This window comes from Camellia sinensis, chromosome 5 (genome assembly GCF_055761805.1).
Source record: "Camellia sinensis isolate YWXY chromosome 5, ASM5576180v1, whole genome shotgun sequence".
In the NCBI taxonomy this organism is placed as follows: domain Eukaryota; kingdom Viridiplantae; phylum Streptophyta; class Magnoliopsida; order Ericales; family Theaceae; genus Camellia; species Camellia sinensis.
The window spans coordinates 160,181,886-160,199,767 of NC_138965.1; the positions used below are offsets into that span (position 1 = coordinate 160,181,886).

At 37.8% G+C, this 17,882-nt stretch overlaps 2 protein-coding genes across 2 annotated transcripts; both read left to right on the forward strand.

Annotated features, from left to right (window-relative positions):
- The first annotated feature begins 1,096 nt into the window (after positions 1–1,096).
- On the forward strand, positions 1,097–3,510 carry LOC145791822 (uncharacterized). The gene is made up of 4 exons (XM_082872265.1): positions 1,097–2,207; positions 2,376–2,589; positions 2,710–2,772; positions 2,868–3,510. The coding sequence occupies exons 1-4, from the start codon at positions 1,097–1,099 to the stop codon at positions 3,508–3,510; spliced, it is 2,031 nt and encodes a 676-aa protein (XP_082728391.1).
- A 12,230-nt stretch (positions 3,511–15,740) lies between these two features.
- On the forward strand, positions 15,741–16,220 carry LOC145791823 (uncharacterized). Its single transcript, XM_082872266.1, has one exon. It carries the CDS (start codon positions 15,741–15,743, stop codon positions 16,218–16,220), a length of 480 nt encoding a protein of 159 aa, XP_082728392.1.
- Positions 16,221–17,882: the final 1,662 nt, after the last annotated feature.

Here is a 17,882-nt window from a genome sequence, read left to right on the forward strand (position 1 = left end):
CTGGGATTTATGAAAATTATGGAGACTGATTCGTATATGATTCTATTGAGGATTTATTTTGGAATTATAAATTGAAAACCTAAATGGCTCAAGAGAGTATAAATGGTGAATTAAATTATTTTAATTTGGAGTATCGGACCATATGAGAGTTTAATTAAATATTCGATTTAAATTTATAAATTGAGATTTGATTAATTGGGTCTAAATTGGAGTTAATTAAGTTAAGAGGATTGGGAATTAAGATTATTATGAATTAAATTAATTTATGTGGTGCCTAATTTGAATATGTAATTTATTGACAAAATTTTGAGTCTAATCAGAAATTGAAGGCTTAAATTATTTAAGAAACCAAAATTGAGGATATAAATAAGTTTAATTTAATATTTGGAGCCTTTAGGGAGTTCGATTAAAAATCTGATTCAGATTGATAAATTTAAGGGAAATTTATCGGAAAGTCCTTTATGGGTGAATTGTGTTCCAGTTGGTCCTGCTGATTTTTTCTTTGATTGAAAACTCCATATTAGGTGGGATTCCTTACCCATAAGTCCTTTTTTAAATTTTTTTGTCTGGCCTGGACGGATATGGCCTCAGCTAATATATGGGATGTTCTGTTTTTCCATATTGGTATGCGCAATCCCAGCAATTGTGGAACCTGACAGTGGGTCAAAATTCATTTAAGAGGTATTATAATTAGGGTTTACATTCTGGGTTCATGATCGTCTCTGCGCCTTAGAAATTCAGCCGCTTATGTTCACACCGTCATATCATACAGGTTATCTCTTCATTTTCCGTTATGGATCCCTCACTCACCATACCCACACTTCAGTAATCCCCCCCTCACCTATGCATAACTTCGTAGATGTTGTGGAACACACTGGCACGTTAATGTTTACAGATAAACATTAGACTTCACCAACACAATAGCCAATTCCATGTATTCCCGTTCGCTACGCACTTGCAACCACACATTGACAACGATGCACAATTCCCATTGTAGTTGCAATTCTGTCGCAATTTTTTTCATCTTCGAGTTATGGGTCTTTCTCACATACTTAGTCGTGTGTTATTTCTTACTCATACCTGTGCCGTTATGCAGATGGACGCCCTTTTGATGCTTCTTTGTTCTTACCGGTCCACGAATGTCGCATATAATCTGCAATCGTCAAACACATTTGCTGAGATTGTCGATTATGTTTGTTCGAAGTTTTCCGGACTCCTGCCGGGAAATTTCCAGTTGTTCTATAAGATTCCCGGCTATAACAACTTCTCCTTACAGAACGATGTCGACCTGAAGAATATGGTTTGCCTTGCGCGCTCGTTCCAGTTGCAGTTAATTGACGTGGTCATTGAACAGCATCCTCGTCGGGATGATAACATTCCTGCCATTGACCCAATGATAATCCAAGATCAAGGCACAACGGGGGATGCACTACTTAATGATTTCGGAATGGATGATGAAACCGACCTGCTGCAATCATTTTGTCCCCACAAGGAGAAAGTCTTCCTTTCCGCTCCATGGGCAAAAGGTTTTACCCACATTGGACAACATTTCGAAGGTGGGGCTTCTGAATTTCGCAATGTACTACGGAAATACGCCGTTGAATGTGGGTTCCAGATCAAATTTCTGAAGAACGACTCCGTTCGGGTAACGGCTATATGTGCTATGAACGAATCGAAGTCTTGCACGTGGTCTGTGCACGGACGAAAATTGGAGGCAAACGGATTTTTCTACTTACGAAAATGGAACAGTGAACACATTTGTGGCGTGGCTGTGCGTACGTCCACACACCCACTTGTTGGGTCTGATCTTGTGGCCAACATTGTATCTGAACGTGTGCGTGATAGACCTTTAACCCGTCCGACCGAAGTGATATTGGACTTGAAACAAGATTACAGGCTCGATATAAGTTATCGGGTGGCCTGGCTCGGTGTTGAAAAAGCGAGGGGAGAATTGTTCGGTGCACATTCCATTTCGTTTGACCAGTTACGTTGGTATAGCAACGCAGTATTGGAACACAACCCCGGGACCTACATTAACATCGAATACGATGATCACACCCAACAGTTCAGACGCTATTTCATTTCATTCAAAGCATGCATCGACGGGTTCCACCATTGCCGCCCTTTGCTTTTCCTAGACGCCACGTTCCTCAAAGGCCGCTTCAAAGGTTTTCTACTTGCGGCCACTGCAAAAGACGGCAACCAAGGTTAGTTCCTTCAATTTACACAATCACAATACCCCATTCACATGACAACCAACCACACCACCTGTAAACTACATTTTAACGTGGTCATTAACCCCAGGCGCTATGTTTCTGTCACAACCTTTGCATGCAGTACATACTTAGTTCTACAAAAAATTTCCAAATCTACAGGTTTGTTCCCGCTATCATATGCGGTGGTGGATTCCGAAAACACCTCAAACTGGTCTTGGTTTCTTCATCATCTCGCGCAGGTGGTTCATGGTGACAGACCTCTAACATTCGTATCGGATCGGAACCTTGGTTTGCTTGAGGCAATGCCCACCGTATTTCCGAATGCAGAACATGCATTCTGTCTACAACATTTGCAGAGGAACTTAAGGGACAGGTTGCGTTACACAAACAGTATGCATCGGGCAGGTTTGGTTAGCAAATTATGACATTGCGCATACGTACCAACTGTTACCGCTTTTAACCACAGAGTAGAACAATTCCAAAAATCGGGCAGGTCTGTTGCATCTGAATTCCTAGCAAATGCACATCCACAACATTGGGCAAATGCATTTTTCAGGTCCGTTCCACATGTTACTCATAAAAACCACATGCACAACACATTTCCTCATAATGTTCATAATTATTTACCTACATGTTCTACTCATTCTGCAGGGGGCGACGTTATGGCGAAATGTGCTCAAATGCTGCAAAATCATTCAACTCATGGGTCCGTGAGGCCCGTAACCTCCCAATCACAAGAATGGTTGACAGCATACGGACCAAATTGATGCGACAAATGGCGAAACGTAGAGACGCTTCCCAACTGTGGACCGGCACCATATGTCCCAAAATAGAAGATCGTTTAGAAAAAGCATTCAACGAAGGTAGATCATGGAAAGTGAGCCAATCAAACGCTGATGTGCACGAGGTGCACTCTTTCCCATCGGTCACTGTTGACATCGGACGACGAACTTGCTCATGTTTCAAGTCGCAACTCAATGGGTTCCCTTGCGCACATGCGATGGTTGCCGTCCGTAAGAGTGGGCGGGATTTGAACACTTTGGTCGAACCATACTTCCACGTGTCCGAGTTTTGGGCCACTTACGCATCAAGCATTTTCCCAATTCCCACTGTCGAGCAACCACCTTTCAACCCAAATGATTACATCATAAAGCCCCCTGCCGTGAAACGTCCACCCGGTAGACCAAAGAAGAAGAGGATACTGTCAAAGGGGGAACATGTTCAGCAAATAAGATGCGGCAGATGTGGGCGCATGGGGAATCATAACCGGAAGACATGCAACGAACCCATTTAACCACATCCTTCCACCCGGCCACACCAGCACTAAACTATTACTACTATTCAAGTTTTTTCCTCGCCATATTCGATACAATACTTTCTTATTACTGTTCCAGTTTTTTCCTCGATGCAATTTTTTTGTTTCAATTGTTTTTCGATTTCAATAATTGTGTGCGACGCCACACGACAATGTCATAACCAATTTACTATCATTGGCACACTCAGTTATTAATAATAGGTTTCCTTCATTTAATTTCAAACGTGTTATCTCCACAGCAGATAACGTAGTTCCGTCACAAACTTTTACATCCGCGTATTGAACCAATATGTCAGCTTATACCTTCCACAACATTTTTTCACGTGTCTTTACGTGCATCCTGAACTGCAGTATTTTTACAACTACAACAGAACATGCAAATAATCTGCATTCGTGTTTGGTATGACAACATGCAGGGTAACCAACCCAAGCGTGTGGACGTCATGTGGTGAATATCACACCAGCCTTTGCACATCAACAACATATTACTTCCTCTGTCATTAATTCATACAAGCTTAACAGTGCGAACATCACGCCACAAACACACATTTACGATGCAAACATCAACCAAAACTTGCAACTCACACCATCACCACACACCTAAATTCCCAACTCCAACTAACAGTCGCACCCTACCCGAAACGATGCACTTTAAACACCGCCAGCAAGACGAACAGAACAGCAACCAGTAAGTTAGATTTCCATATCGATGCAACTACAGTAAATCAGTATTTCAAACGGGCGTATTGATCACTATAATTCAACACAGTTGCGAAACGGAGTAACATAATAGTTTTTATTTGTTTATAATCTAGGCATAATTTAATTTCAACGTAACCAAAAATATCCACGACAAAACCCACATTATATACCACAAACCAATGCGAAAACCAAAAAACCAACACACAAAAATATCCACTTTAAACACCGCTAGCAAGACGAACAGAACAACAACCAGTAAGTTAGATTTCCATATCGATGCAACTACAGTAAATCAGTATTTCAAACGGGCGTATTGATCACTATAATTCAACACAGTTGCAGAACGGAGTAACGTAATAGGTCTTATTTGTTTATAATCTAGGCATAATTTAATTTCAACGTAACCAAAAATATCCACGACGATACCCACATTATATACCACAAACCAATGCGAAAACCAAAAAACCAACACACAAAATATAAACAGTATGTACTGCAACTGCCAACCAAAAAACTTTTTCCAAATTGTAATCTACGCAGCAAAATATAAAGTACTTCTAGTACGTAGTAACGTAACGGTAATTGAACTTCATTCACCCAACCATTCGGCCCATGTTGCTCATCACCCCACGTATAAGATCTCTAATGAATCTTTTCACCATGTCCGCACGTAACACGCTACAGTTGCCTCCTTCCAACGACCGCCCCACATCAACATGATTCACATACTGTCTCATTACTGCGCAAACAATAATTGCACAGTCCATGCTGCAACAAAACACACATTAGAAACGGTCAGACAACAAAACACATCAGAAATCTTCTACAGGAACAACCTTTTGTTAAGAAGAATAAATAAATAAAAACACGTCGCACTTACGTTTCCGCACGCTGCTGGGGGCATTCCGAAACTGATTCAACCATCATATCAAAGTCCTGCGTACCAACCAGCTGCTCCAATCCATTTGCAGCCATCGCTTGCCGCTGAATGTTCGTTACAATTTTTTTCTGCGCCATAAAAACAAACCCAATGAGAATGTATAACATGTACCTCCAATACACGTAAATTAGTCCAATACTCGTCAACTATATCATTATTCATATCAACACACCAATTTTACAGCCTCCGCATAGTGCACACCGCCTGTACCCGTCCTGCTCCGCATCGAATTGTAGTGCTTCCAGGTTCCGTCCTCAGTATCATAAACCACTAACGTCCAATGACCAAGGTGGCAAACCGGGAAATGGATGTAACGTGCATCCCTACCAGCATGTAAATTGCTCGTCACATACTTGAATTTTGCCTCCACATTGTCACCTTTCATCACGTCCTGCACACATCAAAAACACACGACAAACCAAAAAAACAAGATCAGTCAACACCACCCACAAACAATGACACACAATGGATACCTGAAAAACACTTACCCAGCATATGCTGCTGAAGAAATAGGAGTTCTCCGGAAAATCTTTTCCCGCATTCAACCTTTCCTGCTCATCAGACAGCACCTCTGCGAAGGCGTCAATAACCTGCGACAAATAGTGCCAGAATCCAAATAAAACCAATATTCACAGAGTCACACACTTTCACAAAAGAGTTATTTCGGTAAACTAGTATGACCCATAACGGAATTGGTAACACTTACATTCCCCCGCACACCTAATTGCCTCACCAGTGATCTAACGTCCGAAAAATATACTGCATTGCCATCAATTCGACCAACCCACATTACAGCCTTACACACGTGTCAACATATAACATTTCAATCACATAAACAACACTAACATTGTGTACTACAGTACAAAAAACTACCACTGCAATTAGTAGTGCACTCCTTAAAAATTAAACCCACAAACACACACAGGACTGACCTATCACCGTATGTATCATACGCATTGCTTATCACATCTTTTTCTATCTCAGTCATCATCTTCCACACTGTGTTACGATTCGTGATTCCAAAACCTGTGAAAATTTTCTTCCCGTCACCAACCCCGTCCACATCAATCACACTTTGGCTTTTCACCACATCGACACTACATCCAACCACCCCGGTCTTTGAAACGTTCACTTCGTTGTTCATCACCCGTTCCTTACGCCTCAACTCTGGGTACTCAAACCCCGATAACTTCAGATTCTTCCTCACTTTACCTTTGATGTTACGTACAAAGGAGTTCATACCACCCACAGCACTGCCACCTTCCGTCAACAACGGACTCACAACAACAACGTCACTGTCATCTGCTAGGATGGGATCGTGCATTTCGTTGTTGTCAACTATGGGAACATATGCGACGGGAGAGGCGTCCACCATGATACCACCTTCAACAGTGGGGCAGTGGTCCTGTACATTACCAACACCAACCCCATTACGAACAACATATCTGTCAACATTAGGGTCCGTGACATTCACACTGGTAAAATGTTGCGTCACACTATGCACTGCTTGCTCAGCAACTTGTTCCTCAAGGGCTGCAAGGCTCCGTCGTAACTCGGCATTCTCAGCTATAAGTTTCTTGCATTCTTCATCTTTCACCTTAAAAATGCTCTCGAATCCTGCCACCAAATTAACTGATTGCATCTCATTCTTCCTTTTCAATCTTTCAACTTCGTTCTTCAATTTCATTACAACTCTGCTGTCTCCTGCGTCCACAGTTATAAAATCAGGACTTCTTGAACCAACATGTCCACAATTGCTCTTCCCGGTCGGACTACTGAACGGGGGTAAGAACTTACCATCCCCACCCTCTACCACCACGCTGGATACACCCCCACGTTCCACACTACGCACGCCAAACGGCACATTAACGTCTTCCTTATGTATGTTCCCACTACACTGCTTACCATAGCTCCTGCCCTCCACTGTAACAGCCACTTCTGCAGTCCCACTAACAGCCAGCCCTGTCACTTTACCACCCTCTTTTTCAACCAGACCCACATTACCTTCCCCCAACATACCCTCCCCCTCCAACATTGCCACTTCGTGCACCTGTACGCTCAACTCGTCCGTGATCACCTAGCCAAAACAGCATATTTTACAACCCAACATCAGTGCAACCACACATAACAACAACAGCATGGGAACACAATATAACCTGACAAAAAACTCAACGATTCATAAATAATTACCTCAAACTTATTTGTCTCGGACAGCTTCAGACCTTGTGAAGTAGATAACAGCTCACCAACGTCCCATCTCAGGAATCTGGGGAACATGTGACCATATTTCGGCTTCACAATGTTTGTATGTTCACACAACCAAAACTGCACCACAAACAAGCATGAAACAACCAAACCATAATAAAAACCACTCCAAAACCTTAACAAAAACCATAAACTTATTTTAGCCAAGAAATTAACTACCCACAGACAGGTTGTACACGTACCGTTAAAACAACTACGCATCCGGTAACTTTCTCCGGTGTCCGATGGAAGTCCCTTACCGAACACATGAGCATATTACGTACAGCTGCACCCCAATCATATAATTTCATGGCGTCAAAGTTGTCCACGTACCGTATCAGGGTCCAACTAATGGTCTCTCCGGACGTGGCAAACAAAAGCTTCCCACACACATACAGACAAATAAACTTGGCCGTATCCTCATGATCGTTCGGGGTGTCCCCTACCGAGGCCTCCATCAGCAAATCCTTCACAAGTTTGGCCGTTATCCTGCTTGTCCCTGGACACCTACGCTGGACAAAATCAGACACGAGCCTTGGTCGTGGCGTCAAATCAAGGAATGCATTACCACCTTGCAACCCAAACAACAGCTTCATATCCTCATCCGTCAAGTCAACTCCACGGCCACCCAGAACAAACTTGCCTTCCCGTACACTGTATGACCTTAGGATACGCACGATCAGATCGTCGCCTTTTCGGAACTCTGTGTGATCAATCTGGTTCATTAATATAGCTTCAATCATAATCCAAAACGGTGTCCTTCTCAAGTATGCCAGGTGCACTTCCCGCAAATTGACTGCGTAAACCAATTTAATGATCCCAGCAACGTTAGACCGGAAATTGAGCCGTGGTTTGACACCTTTCCTAGCACCAACGGACCGGCTGACAATATTGGGCTGCTTAAATAGGACTCGTCCAGGCATGTTCACCCCGACTTTTCTTCTCAATGACAAGCCCAATGCCTCTTGCCTTTTACGTTCACATGACTGTGTCCACCGAGACCCAGCAGAATTAACACCTACAGTTCCACAACTCACATAAGCAACAAATACAACTTCACCACAAACTGACAAATTTCAGAAATTCACATAAACATACATTACCCAACCCACTCACAACAACACAATCTGAAAAAAAAAACATGTCACTTAACAAAATTACTTACAACTCCAACAAAAAATTGTTCACAACACATTCACATAACGCCCGCGTACACCACACACATCAACAAACCCTTTGACCAACAATGTTAGTGATAAAGCAACATAATACATACCATTTGACACTAGCATACACATTCCACGTCCACACAACTTCCACACACATGAAAAAAATAATTCCATCCCCACACCCAAGTGCATGTGGTCCCCTCACACAAAGCACTTTTCCCTCGACAGTAAAAAACCCCACACCATAACTAATCCTTTTCACAAAAAACTTCAAACACATACCCCACACTGGCACTACAAGTACAATTTTGCCTACGTTTCAAAACCAACCAAAACTTTATTCAAACAACACAACAAACAAATACTCAGAAACACGCCATTACTGAACAAATTACAACGACAATCATACCTACATATCATATTTGACTGTGCGGAGTAACACATACCATTATCGACTCAAACCAAAATCCCTAACCACGCCAATATATAATGCTAAACGTAAAATAATAACCCAATCCATTACCAACTTACCAGTGTCAGGCATTTCAAATACTTTTCCGTACCCCCAGCCAAACAAACCTCAGACTAATCTGCAATGTTCGCAGAGCGACAACCAGTTCCACGGAATGTATTAGGGTTCTTGGCCACCACGAATAAAGGATTTCGAACCCTAAAGATTCTATTATGCACAAAACGAATGCGTCAGATATTTCCAAAATCAGGGTCGTTGGTTCCGCAATCAACGAAATTTGAATTTCAAATGACACAAGGGGATGATCGTATCAGATTCTGCGTTTCACGTCGAAACCCAAAAACGAAATCTTAGAAACCCCCAAATACATCGAACAAAGAATTTAGAACGGTTTCGTGGGTCGGGTTACACAGTGTCACGTGAACTCAGAACTGACCCACATCACTGGCAGCAACTAAAAAAAAAGATTATTACATTTTGTAATTGTTACGAGACACACAATCACACCCCCATTCCACAAACCCACGCGCGTCCCACGAACCCACCCCTAAATTTAAGGCGTCAATGGCAAAATGGTCCACATACACTCAACGGGACTAAACGGTAACAAAAAAAACAATTAGGATCATATGGTCTATAAGATGGGAATATAGGATTTACTGGTCAATTCCCCTAAATTTAATTATAATTAATTGGGCATTAATTGAAGTCAATTAGACTAATTAAATTATGTGGGACTTGTGATTAGTTATGATTAATTAAATTTTGATTAATCAAGATTAATTAAAATTAAGAAGTGATAAATTAAACTAATGGATAATTAGTGACTAATCTACTCCTATTCTAGAACCTTTAAGCCTACATTTTGTTTTGTTCAACCATTCATTTGGTAAGAGAACCATTCTGGACGTGGAGAGAAAGAAAAGGGAGAGGGAGAAAGAGACTTTGTGCTGGAAATTAATCCAAAGAGCCAAGGAAAGAAGAATAAAAGAAGAGAAGTAAAGAAAGAAAGGAAAAAGCTCAAAGATTTCAACAAATTAAAGCCCTAGGTATGAAATTTAAGCTAAAATCTTGTAGGAAACTCATCTAAAGGTTGAGTTCATGAAATAATTGGGATTAATTACATGGAATTTGTTAGGAAATGTCAAGAAGATGATGACAAGCAAACTAAGTTCACATCTATGGTTGCATGTCTCATGTTACATCATTTTGCACTTGGTTTTGAAGATCTTGCATAATATAAGAGAATACATATATCTTGCATGTTTTCAAGAACAAAAATTATGGCTCATATGTTTAATTTCTTGTTTTGAAAATCAAAAAGAAATAGAATCCACTTGTATGTAATTTACATATAATGAAAAGAAAAGAATTAAGGTCAAGAACTAAGAGATTAATTTAGAAAATTTATCAAGTGAGTTTAATTTGTGTTATTCCTCATGAATTTGGATTTCATCTTTACATGAATCAATGAATTTTTAAGAGATTTGAAGAATTAATTTCATGTTTGGGTATAAGAAGAACAAGTTTTGGTAAATTATAAATTCATGAATATTTTGAGCTTAATTTTGAATTAAAGGGATTTTTGTGTAGATGGTTTGATTTTGATTATAATTTCATACATGCAAAGTTTCATGACTCCAATTTCATGATTTAAAGGAAAATACTAAGAGCTTGAAGTTAATTTTATGTAATTAAAAAGAAAATGAGAAATTGAATCTATGTTCAAATTTATGAAAATTAATTTAGAAATTAATTATTTTGGGTTTGATTTTGGAATATCATACATAAATTAGGTCTAATTTCTACATGCATGGACAAGTTCTATAAGTTTTAATATTCTGATTGTACATACATCATGGATTTCTAATAATTGATTTCATATTTTGATGAAATAAGAATTAAGCTTTGGAAATTTATGCGTTTATGAACAATGAACTTAATTTATAAATTAAAGGAGTTTTGATGTAAATGATTTAAAATGGATCATATTTTCTTGATTATTTAAGAGTTTGTATGTTTTTAGACAAGACATGTATGAACCTAAGTCTTGAAATTATTTTGAAAGCTCAATTCAAGTTTTAGAATTTGTGAGTTATGAAGTTTAAGGAAATGAATTAGAAGTAATTTGGGCTTGTATGATGAACCCTTGGAGATATGAACTTCAAATCTTGTAAAATTGGCCCTTATATTCATGCTAAAAGTTATATGGTGGAAATATGAGTTTTATGATATTAATTACATTGGTTGGAACCAAGTTTTGAAGCTCAAACATAATCTAGAAAAACTCAGAATTCGACATGTCCGCTCGAGCGTGGAGAGTCTCGCTCGAGCGTACCCTGTATTACTAGACTCCTCGCTTGAGCATCAAAAGTCTCGCTTGATCGTAATTTGCAAGCAACCAGTACTTTTGCAGACCAAAAGGGTCCACTCGAACGGCTGAAGCTATGCTCGAGCGGAGGGCCCTGTTTCAGAAATTTTGAAAAGATATTTTATGCTTCATTTTCCGTTCTCCTTCATTTGAAAGCACTCTTAGGCATGCATTAAACATTGTAGATGAATTAAAGAACATGAAAGGAGCCTAAGAATGTTAAACAAGTTAAAGAATGAAATGAATTGTAAAATGACCCAATATGTTATGAATTATGTAGGGTCAAACGCAGGGACGAATTAAGCACTAGAACACTGTAAATAATAACTCTGTAAAGTTATGTTTAATTACAAGTATTTTCTGATTGGTATGATACGATCTATTTTTTGAAATGCTATTTTACGAATTATGAACAAATGTCCATTTTTCTGAAATGTATTTGTACCATCCTTAGCTCACGTGGCCCTCGCCCGGGGGTAACAATACTATGGCCAATATGCACGTAGCCCTCGTCCAAGGGTAACAGTACTGTGGCTTATATTCACGTGGCCCTTGTCCGGGGGTAACAATACCGAGGCCTATATTCACGTAGCCTTTACTTGGGGGTAACAATACTATGGCTACTTGCGCGCAAGATATGGACCTTTATGGTCGTCGATTCTAACTATACATGTGGGTCTCAGGACCAAGTTAATATGACAGCTAATGAGTGTGCCACGTATGATCTTATGCAAAATCTGAATATGAATATGAACATGTATTTGAATCTATTTCTGATTTGAAGTCTGAATATGCATAAGACTCTGTTTCCGATAAGAATATGTTTATGATTTCTAACTCTGTGATAGATATCATTCATTAAAACCCTTTACTCTGTTATTATTCACTGGGCTCTAGCTCACTGCATTATTTATGTATGTAGGTGATCAAGCATGTGACCAGGCTTAGAGGCATCTACCTGGAATCTGTTTTTGTCAGCCAACCTATGTGCCTCCCGTGGAGGTTCCGGATATGTCAAATGGCTATGGCTATGTAATTTAAAGTTTAAGTCTTGTTTGGTTAAGCAAATCTTGTGTATTTTGTAAATAGGGCTAAGTCCCTTTTTGTCTAATATGTATATATATAATAACGTAAGGATGATGTGTATATATGTATATAAAAAGTTTAAAATTTTTCTATCTCATATAAGTCGGCACAGCTCAATGGACGTTATATATTTGTTATTTGCTTCTGCTAGCCCCTAATAGTATGTTAATTGTCTCAGAGGCCTTTGGTAATCCTAGGATTACTGGCCGGTTACGATGTTAAACCTATAGGGGCGGGTTTGGATCGTGACAGTAAGTGTTCTATTAATAGTTGTATGTTTATTTGTTTTATTTGTTATTTTTTTTGGTAAGTATAAATTCTGTAATTGTGAATTAAAAAATATGGTATTTATTTATTATTTATTTTTTTTAGTATAAAAGGTTTATTTTTAATTTTTTTATTATTATATAAATAATGTAATTGTTTAAGAAAAAAAACAAAGAGAATTTATTTTTTGTCACCATATAAAAGTTCAATCTTCTGAACAATAAATTATTTTTCTTAGTAATTTTGTTTAACATTATTAGAATTTATTATTGTAAGGTGTGAGTTTGCTAACAATCCCTGGAAAAATGAATCTCGATTGCCCTAATACATAAAATGTGAGGCATGTCCAACAACAAAATCGTGAACGACGACGTTTATACCTACAACAGAGGGGGCAACGCTCAATTTTGGAATCAGTTGCTCAAACTGAAGACCAAAAAAGAGAGTTAGAACAACGTAATGCGAGATTGGAGCAACGCCGTCTTACTCAGCATAGACGAAAATTGCTCATTCGCGAACAAAGTGAGGGCTCTAATGTTCACCAAAGAGAAAGTGATAGGGAAAGATGGTGCAATTATGCAAGACGAAGGACGACTTCATTAACTATTGAACAATGCGAACAACAACTTGCAAGGCGACAAACAAATTATCGACAAAGAAGGCAAATGGGTGAAAATCTCAAACAAATCTCCCATCCAGAGCAAGTACATAATACGACAAATGCACAAACTAGTGGTAAGTATTGAAATTTTATCTAAGGATATTATGATTTAGCCAACTACACTTCTAAGTTTTCCACTAACATTCATTTAATTCAATTTATATTTATTTTTATTTATTAGAATGCATGTTAAACTTTTGCAATGCAATCCCAAGAAGAAATCGAACAGGATGGCGTAGGCCACAACCAAGACTTTTGCCAACCATTCATGAAGAAGGCAATTTAGCTGCACCTAATGCTTTTAATCGGGAAGCCAGAATGACTCTACTCGCACGTAAAGACTTGCCCCGATATGCACCTACTCATTCAATTTATGAGCGTGGAAGCACAAATGGCAGTAGAAAAGATAGTCCTCATCAAATTCAAATGGAAGGTAAACAAAAAAACCTTCAATCCATATACTTTTACTAATTTAACAGCCTCTTCAATACATATTCAAATAAATGCCCATACAAATATGATATATAATATAATTACATTTAATATTGGAAATGTAATTTTTCCTGGGCTTTTAAATACAAAACAAAACACTTCCAAACAAATATTATTATATTAATAACAAAACAGTACGTCATAAATATAATATTTTTATAGGAAATATCCCTCATGTCGACCACGATCATAATGATTTTGGTGATGAAGATGTTCCAGATAATTGATCATTTACCCGTAGGAGATATCACAATTGTGCAAGAAACTTTCATGAAAGTGAATGCTATTAAAGAATGCAGTTCCTCGCTCCGACTACATGTATACATTGCAATGCAAGATTATTTCACCATGAAACATCTACCATGTGTTGTAAAAATGGAAAATTTGTTTTGCCACCAGTAACAGCTCCAAATGAGATGCTTGACATCTTCTCTGACCAAACAATGGAGGGTCGTCATTTCAGACAAAATGTTCAAGCCTACAATCATGTTTTCTCCTTTACTTCGATGAGGGTTCACATTGATGAAAACCTAACAACAAGAAGTCGAGGTGTGTACACATTTCGTGCACAAGGAGCCATATATCATAAGATTGGAAGTCTCTTACCAAACTCTAGAGATAGGCCAAGATATTTGCAGCTGTATGTTTATGACACTGACCACGAGAATGAGAATCAAATGTTTGAAAATGAAAGCTTGCACTTGGATTTGCTTAAGAAGATAAAAAATATCTTAAATGCTTTTAATCCATTTCTCCACACATTTCGCCAGTTGAGTCAACGCCTTGATATACCTGAATGCAGACTTTAGATCAAAGAGCAGCCATGTAATAAGGCCCAATATAACCTTCCGACTACTCCTGAAGTTGTTGTAGTTTTAGTAGGCGAAGAAGAAGCTGGAAATTTAAGACCAAGAGATATCATTGTTCAATCAACCAGTGGTCACCTCCTAAATATTCCAGATATTGCTGGATACTATGATCCATTACAGTATCCTCCGTTGTTACCCTATGGCTCATATGGATGGGATGTAAATACTCGAAATAACGATGGCGAAAAAGTAACATGTTGCGATTTCTATGCTTATATGCTACAGATGATGACATAAACATAATATATTATAAAAAAAAAGTTTTTTTATTAATCTATAATTATTTCATACAAATTCCTTACTTTCAATTGTTTATAATTATTACAACTCAGATTCGCCTTGGTGATCAATCTCTTTTTCTTGGAGAAAGTCGCCTTTTACAGCACTTTGTCGTATATAATTACGTGAAGATTGAGTTTCACAAATTAAGATGGATGCGTACTCATCAAAATGACATTTGAGCCGATTTTTATCAAGGTCTACTAGATGCAGTACATGTTGGTAAAAATTATGGAGGTAAAATTTATCACTTATGGCATTACAACTACACACGCACATATTATTGTTATTTATATAACATTTATGTTACAACAAAATATTTTTTAGGTAATGTTGGTCGTAGAACAATATTACATTCGTCGTTTGTTGGTAGCCCACGAGACATGTATCAACAATATCAGGATGCAATGGCCTTGGTCCAAACGTATGGAAAGCCTGATCTTTTCGTTACTAACCTGCAATCCAAATTAGCCTGAAATTAAAGCTGAGTTGTTACCTTGACAATCACCACATGATCACCCTGATTTGTTAACAAGAATATTTCATTCAAAATTTGAGGAGATGAAGACCGACAATCTAACAAAACATGTACTCAGAAAAGTTCTAGCATACACATATGTTATTGAATACCAAAAAAGAGGCCTACAACATGCACACATGGTTGTTATCTTAGATGAAAATGGCAAGTTGCATGCTCCTGACAATTATGATAACATTGTCAGAGCTGAAATTCCAGACAAGAGATTGGAGCTTGCATTATACAGTGCAGTTATAAAGCACATGATGCATGGCCCATGTAAAATGTACAATCAACAATCAGCATGTATGACAAATGGTCTGTGCAAAAACCGTTTTCCAAAACCATTTTCTCCAATCACTACACTTGGAAATGATTCATATCCTATTTATCGAAGGAAGAGTAATGAAAGAGTTATAGTGGACAATAGCTGGGTTGTTCCGTACAACCCATGGTTGCTCTTAAAATATGATTGTCATATCAATGTCGAAATTTGCAGCAGTGTTACAAATGTCAAGTACTTATACAAATATGTTTATAAGGGTCCTGATCGTGTCGCATTAGAAGTTCGTCAAGGCCCTAATTATGATGAAGTACAACAGTTTATAGATGGAAGATGAGTTTGTGCTCCAGAAGTATTGTGGAAAATGTTCAAATTTTCAATGACCAGAATGACTCCTAGCGTGGAACGTCTCCAAATACACTTACCAAACAACCAACAAGTGAGGTTTTATACATTCTAAGACATTACAAATGTTTTAGGAGATGAATACTATTCCAGAACAATACTTACCCAATTCTTTCAATTAAATATTGATAATGAAAGTGCAAACCGTTATTTATATCGAGAGATCCTTCAACACTATAGATGGTGCAACAAAGAAAAGATTTGGCAACAGAGATTGACCCGCCGAAGAGTAATTGGTAGAATTTGCACAGTTTCACCATCTGAAGGGGAGAGATTTTATTTGAGAATTTTACTAAATCAGATTAGAGGACCAAAATCATTTGAACATTTGTTAATGATTGACGGAATTATGTATCCAACTTTCAAACAATCAGCTGAACATCATGGTTTCTTAGAGCACGATGATAACATATGACAATATTTGTTAGAAGCTGCAACCATGCACATGCCATCAGCTTTAAGGAGATTGTTCGTTACAATTTTGATATATTATGTGCCAACTGGGGTCTGAAGTTTGTGGGATGAAATCTATCCTTATTTGATTGAAGATTACAGATCTTCAACCAATATGAGTAATATGTATGTCCTTAACAAAACCCTTCGAGATGTAAATCATTTGCTACAACAACATAACAAGGACATATTAGAATATGATTTTCTTGAAATGACAATAAATTTTGATGATAATTCAACAGTTCCAAAGGTCATACAAGATGAGCTTTCTATTGTAACTCATCAAGAAGATTTGGATTCCATTACCACGTTGAATAGTGATCAACGCAATGCATTTAATTCAATAATGGCAGTTGTCAAACGTAATGAAAATGCAATTTTCTTTGTGGATGGCCCAGGAGGAACTGGGAAGACATTTATATCATGCACTGTTGGCCTTAGTAAGAAGTCAAGGTCAAATTGCTATTGCAATAGCAACTTCGGGAATAGCAGCTACACTCAGTGGCAGAGGGAGCATGTGATCAAGGGGTCACGTGCCCCCACTAGATTTTGGGAATTTTTTTTTTAAACATAAAAAAAATATTTTAAATAAAAAATTACAAAAATATTATTAGAGTGAAATGTCAATGACATTTTAAAAATTATGAAAACAATAATGGTTGTTTTAATTGAAAAAGAAGAGACTATTATAAATAAATCATATTAGCTATGAAAATTTTTGAATGTAACGGCTATGTCATTATTAGTGATATGCAAGTATAAGTAATCTCACTATAAAGATATGAAATTTATTAGATTGTTAATTACATTTGACATGTGAGTTCACTCTTTATGCATTTATTTACCATTAGTGGGTGATATTACATACCAATGATGACGTAATATTACCATTATATTGAATTTTTAATCAAATTTTGTATCAAAAAATAATTTATCATTATATAATTTATTTTAAGGCTTATATCCATATTTTTTTTGTATTGTCCATGATACACTAGTTACAAATAACATTCAGCTTGCTTGTTTCCCATTTTCAAAAAACAGTTTTCAGAAAATTTACTTTTTTATTTTTCGTATTTTAATGTTTTGAATGAATTTTTTTAATATTATAAGCAATTTTTTTTAATTTTTAGGCACACCT

Coding starts and splice junctions, on each gene's coding strand:
- LOC145791822 (XM_082872265.1), top strand. CDS start 1,097: ATGGACGCCCTTTTGATGCTTCTTTGTTCTTACCGGTCCACGAATGTC. Junction 2,208..2,375: donor TGCAAAAGACGGCAACCAAG/GTTAGTTCCTTC, acceptor CCAAATCTACAG/GTTTGTTCCCGCTATCATAT. Junction 2,773..2,867: donor TGGGCAAATGCATTTTTCAG/GTCCGTTCCACA, acceptor CTCATTCTGCAG/GGGGCGACGTTATGGCGAAA.
- LOC145791823 (XM_082872266.1), top strand. CDS start 15,741: ATGGTTGTTATCTTAGATGAAAATGGCAAGTTGCATGCTCCTGACAAT.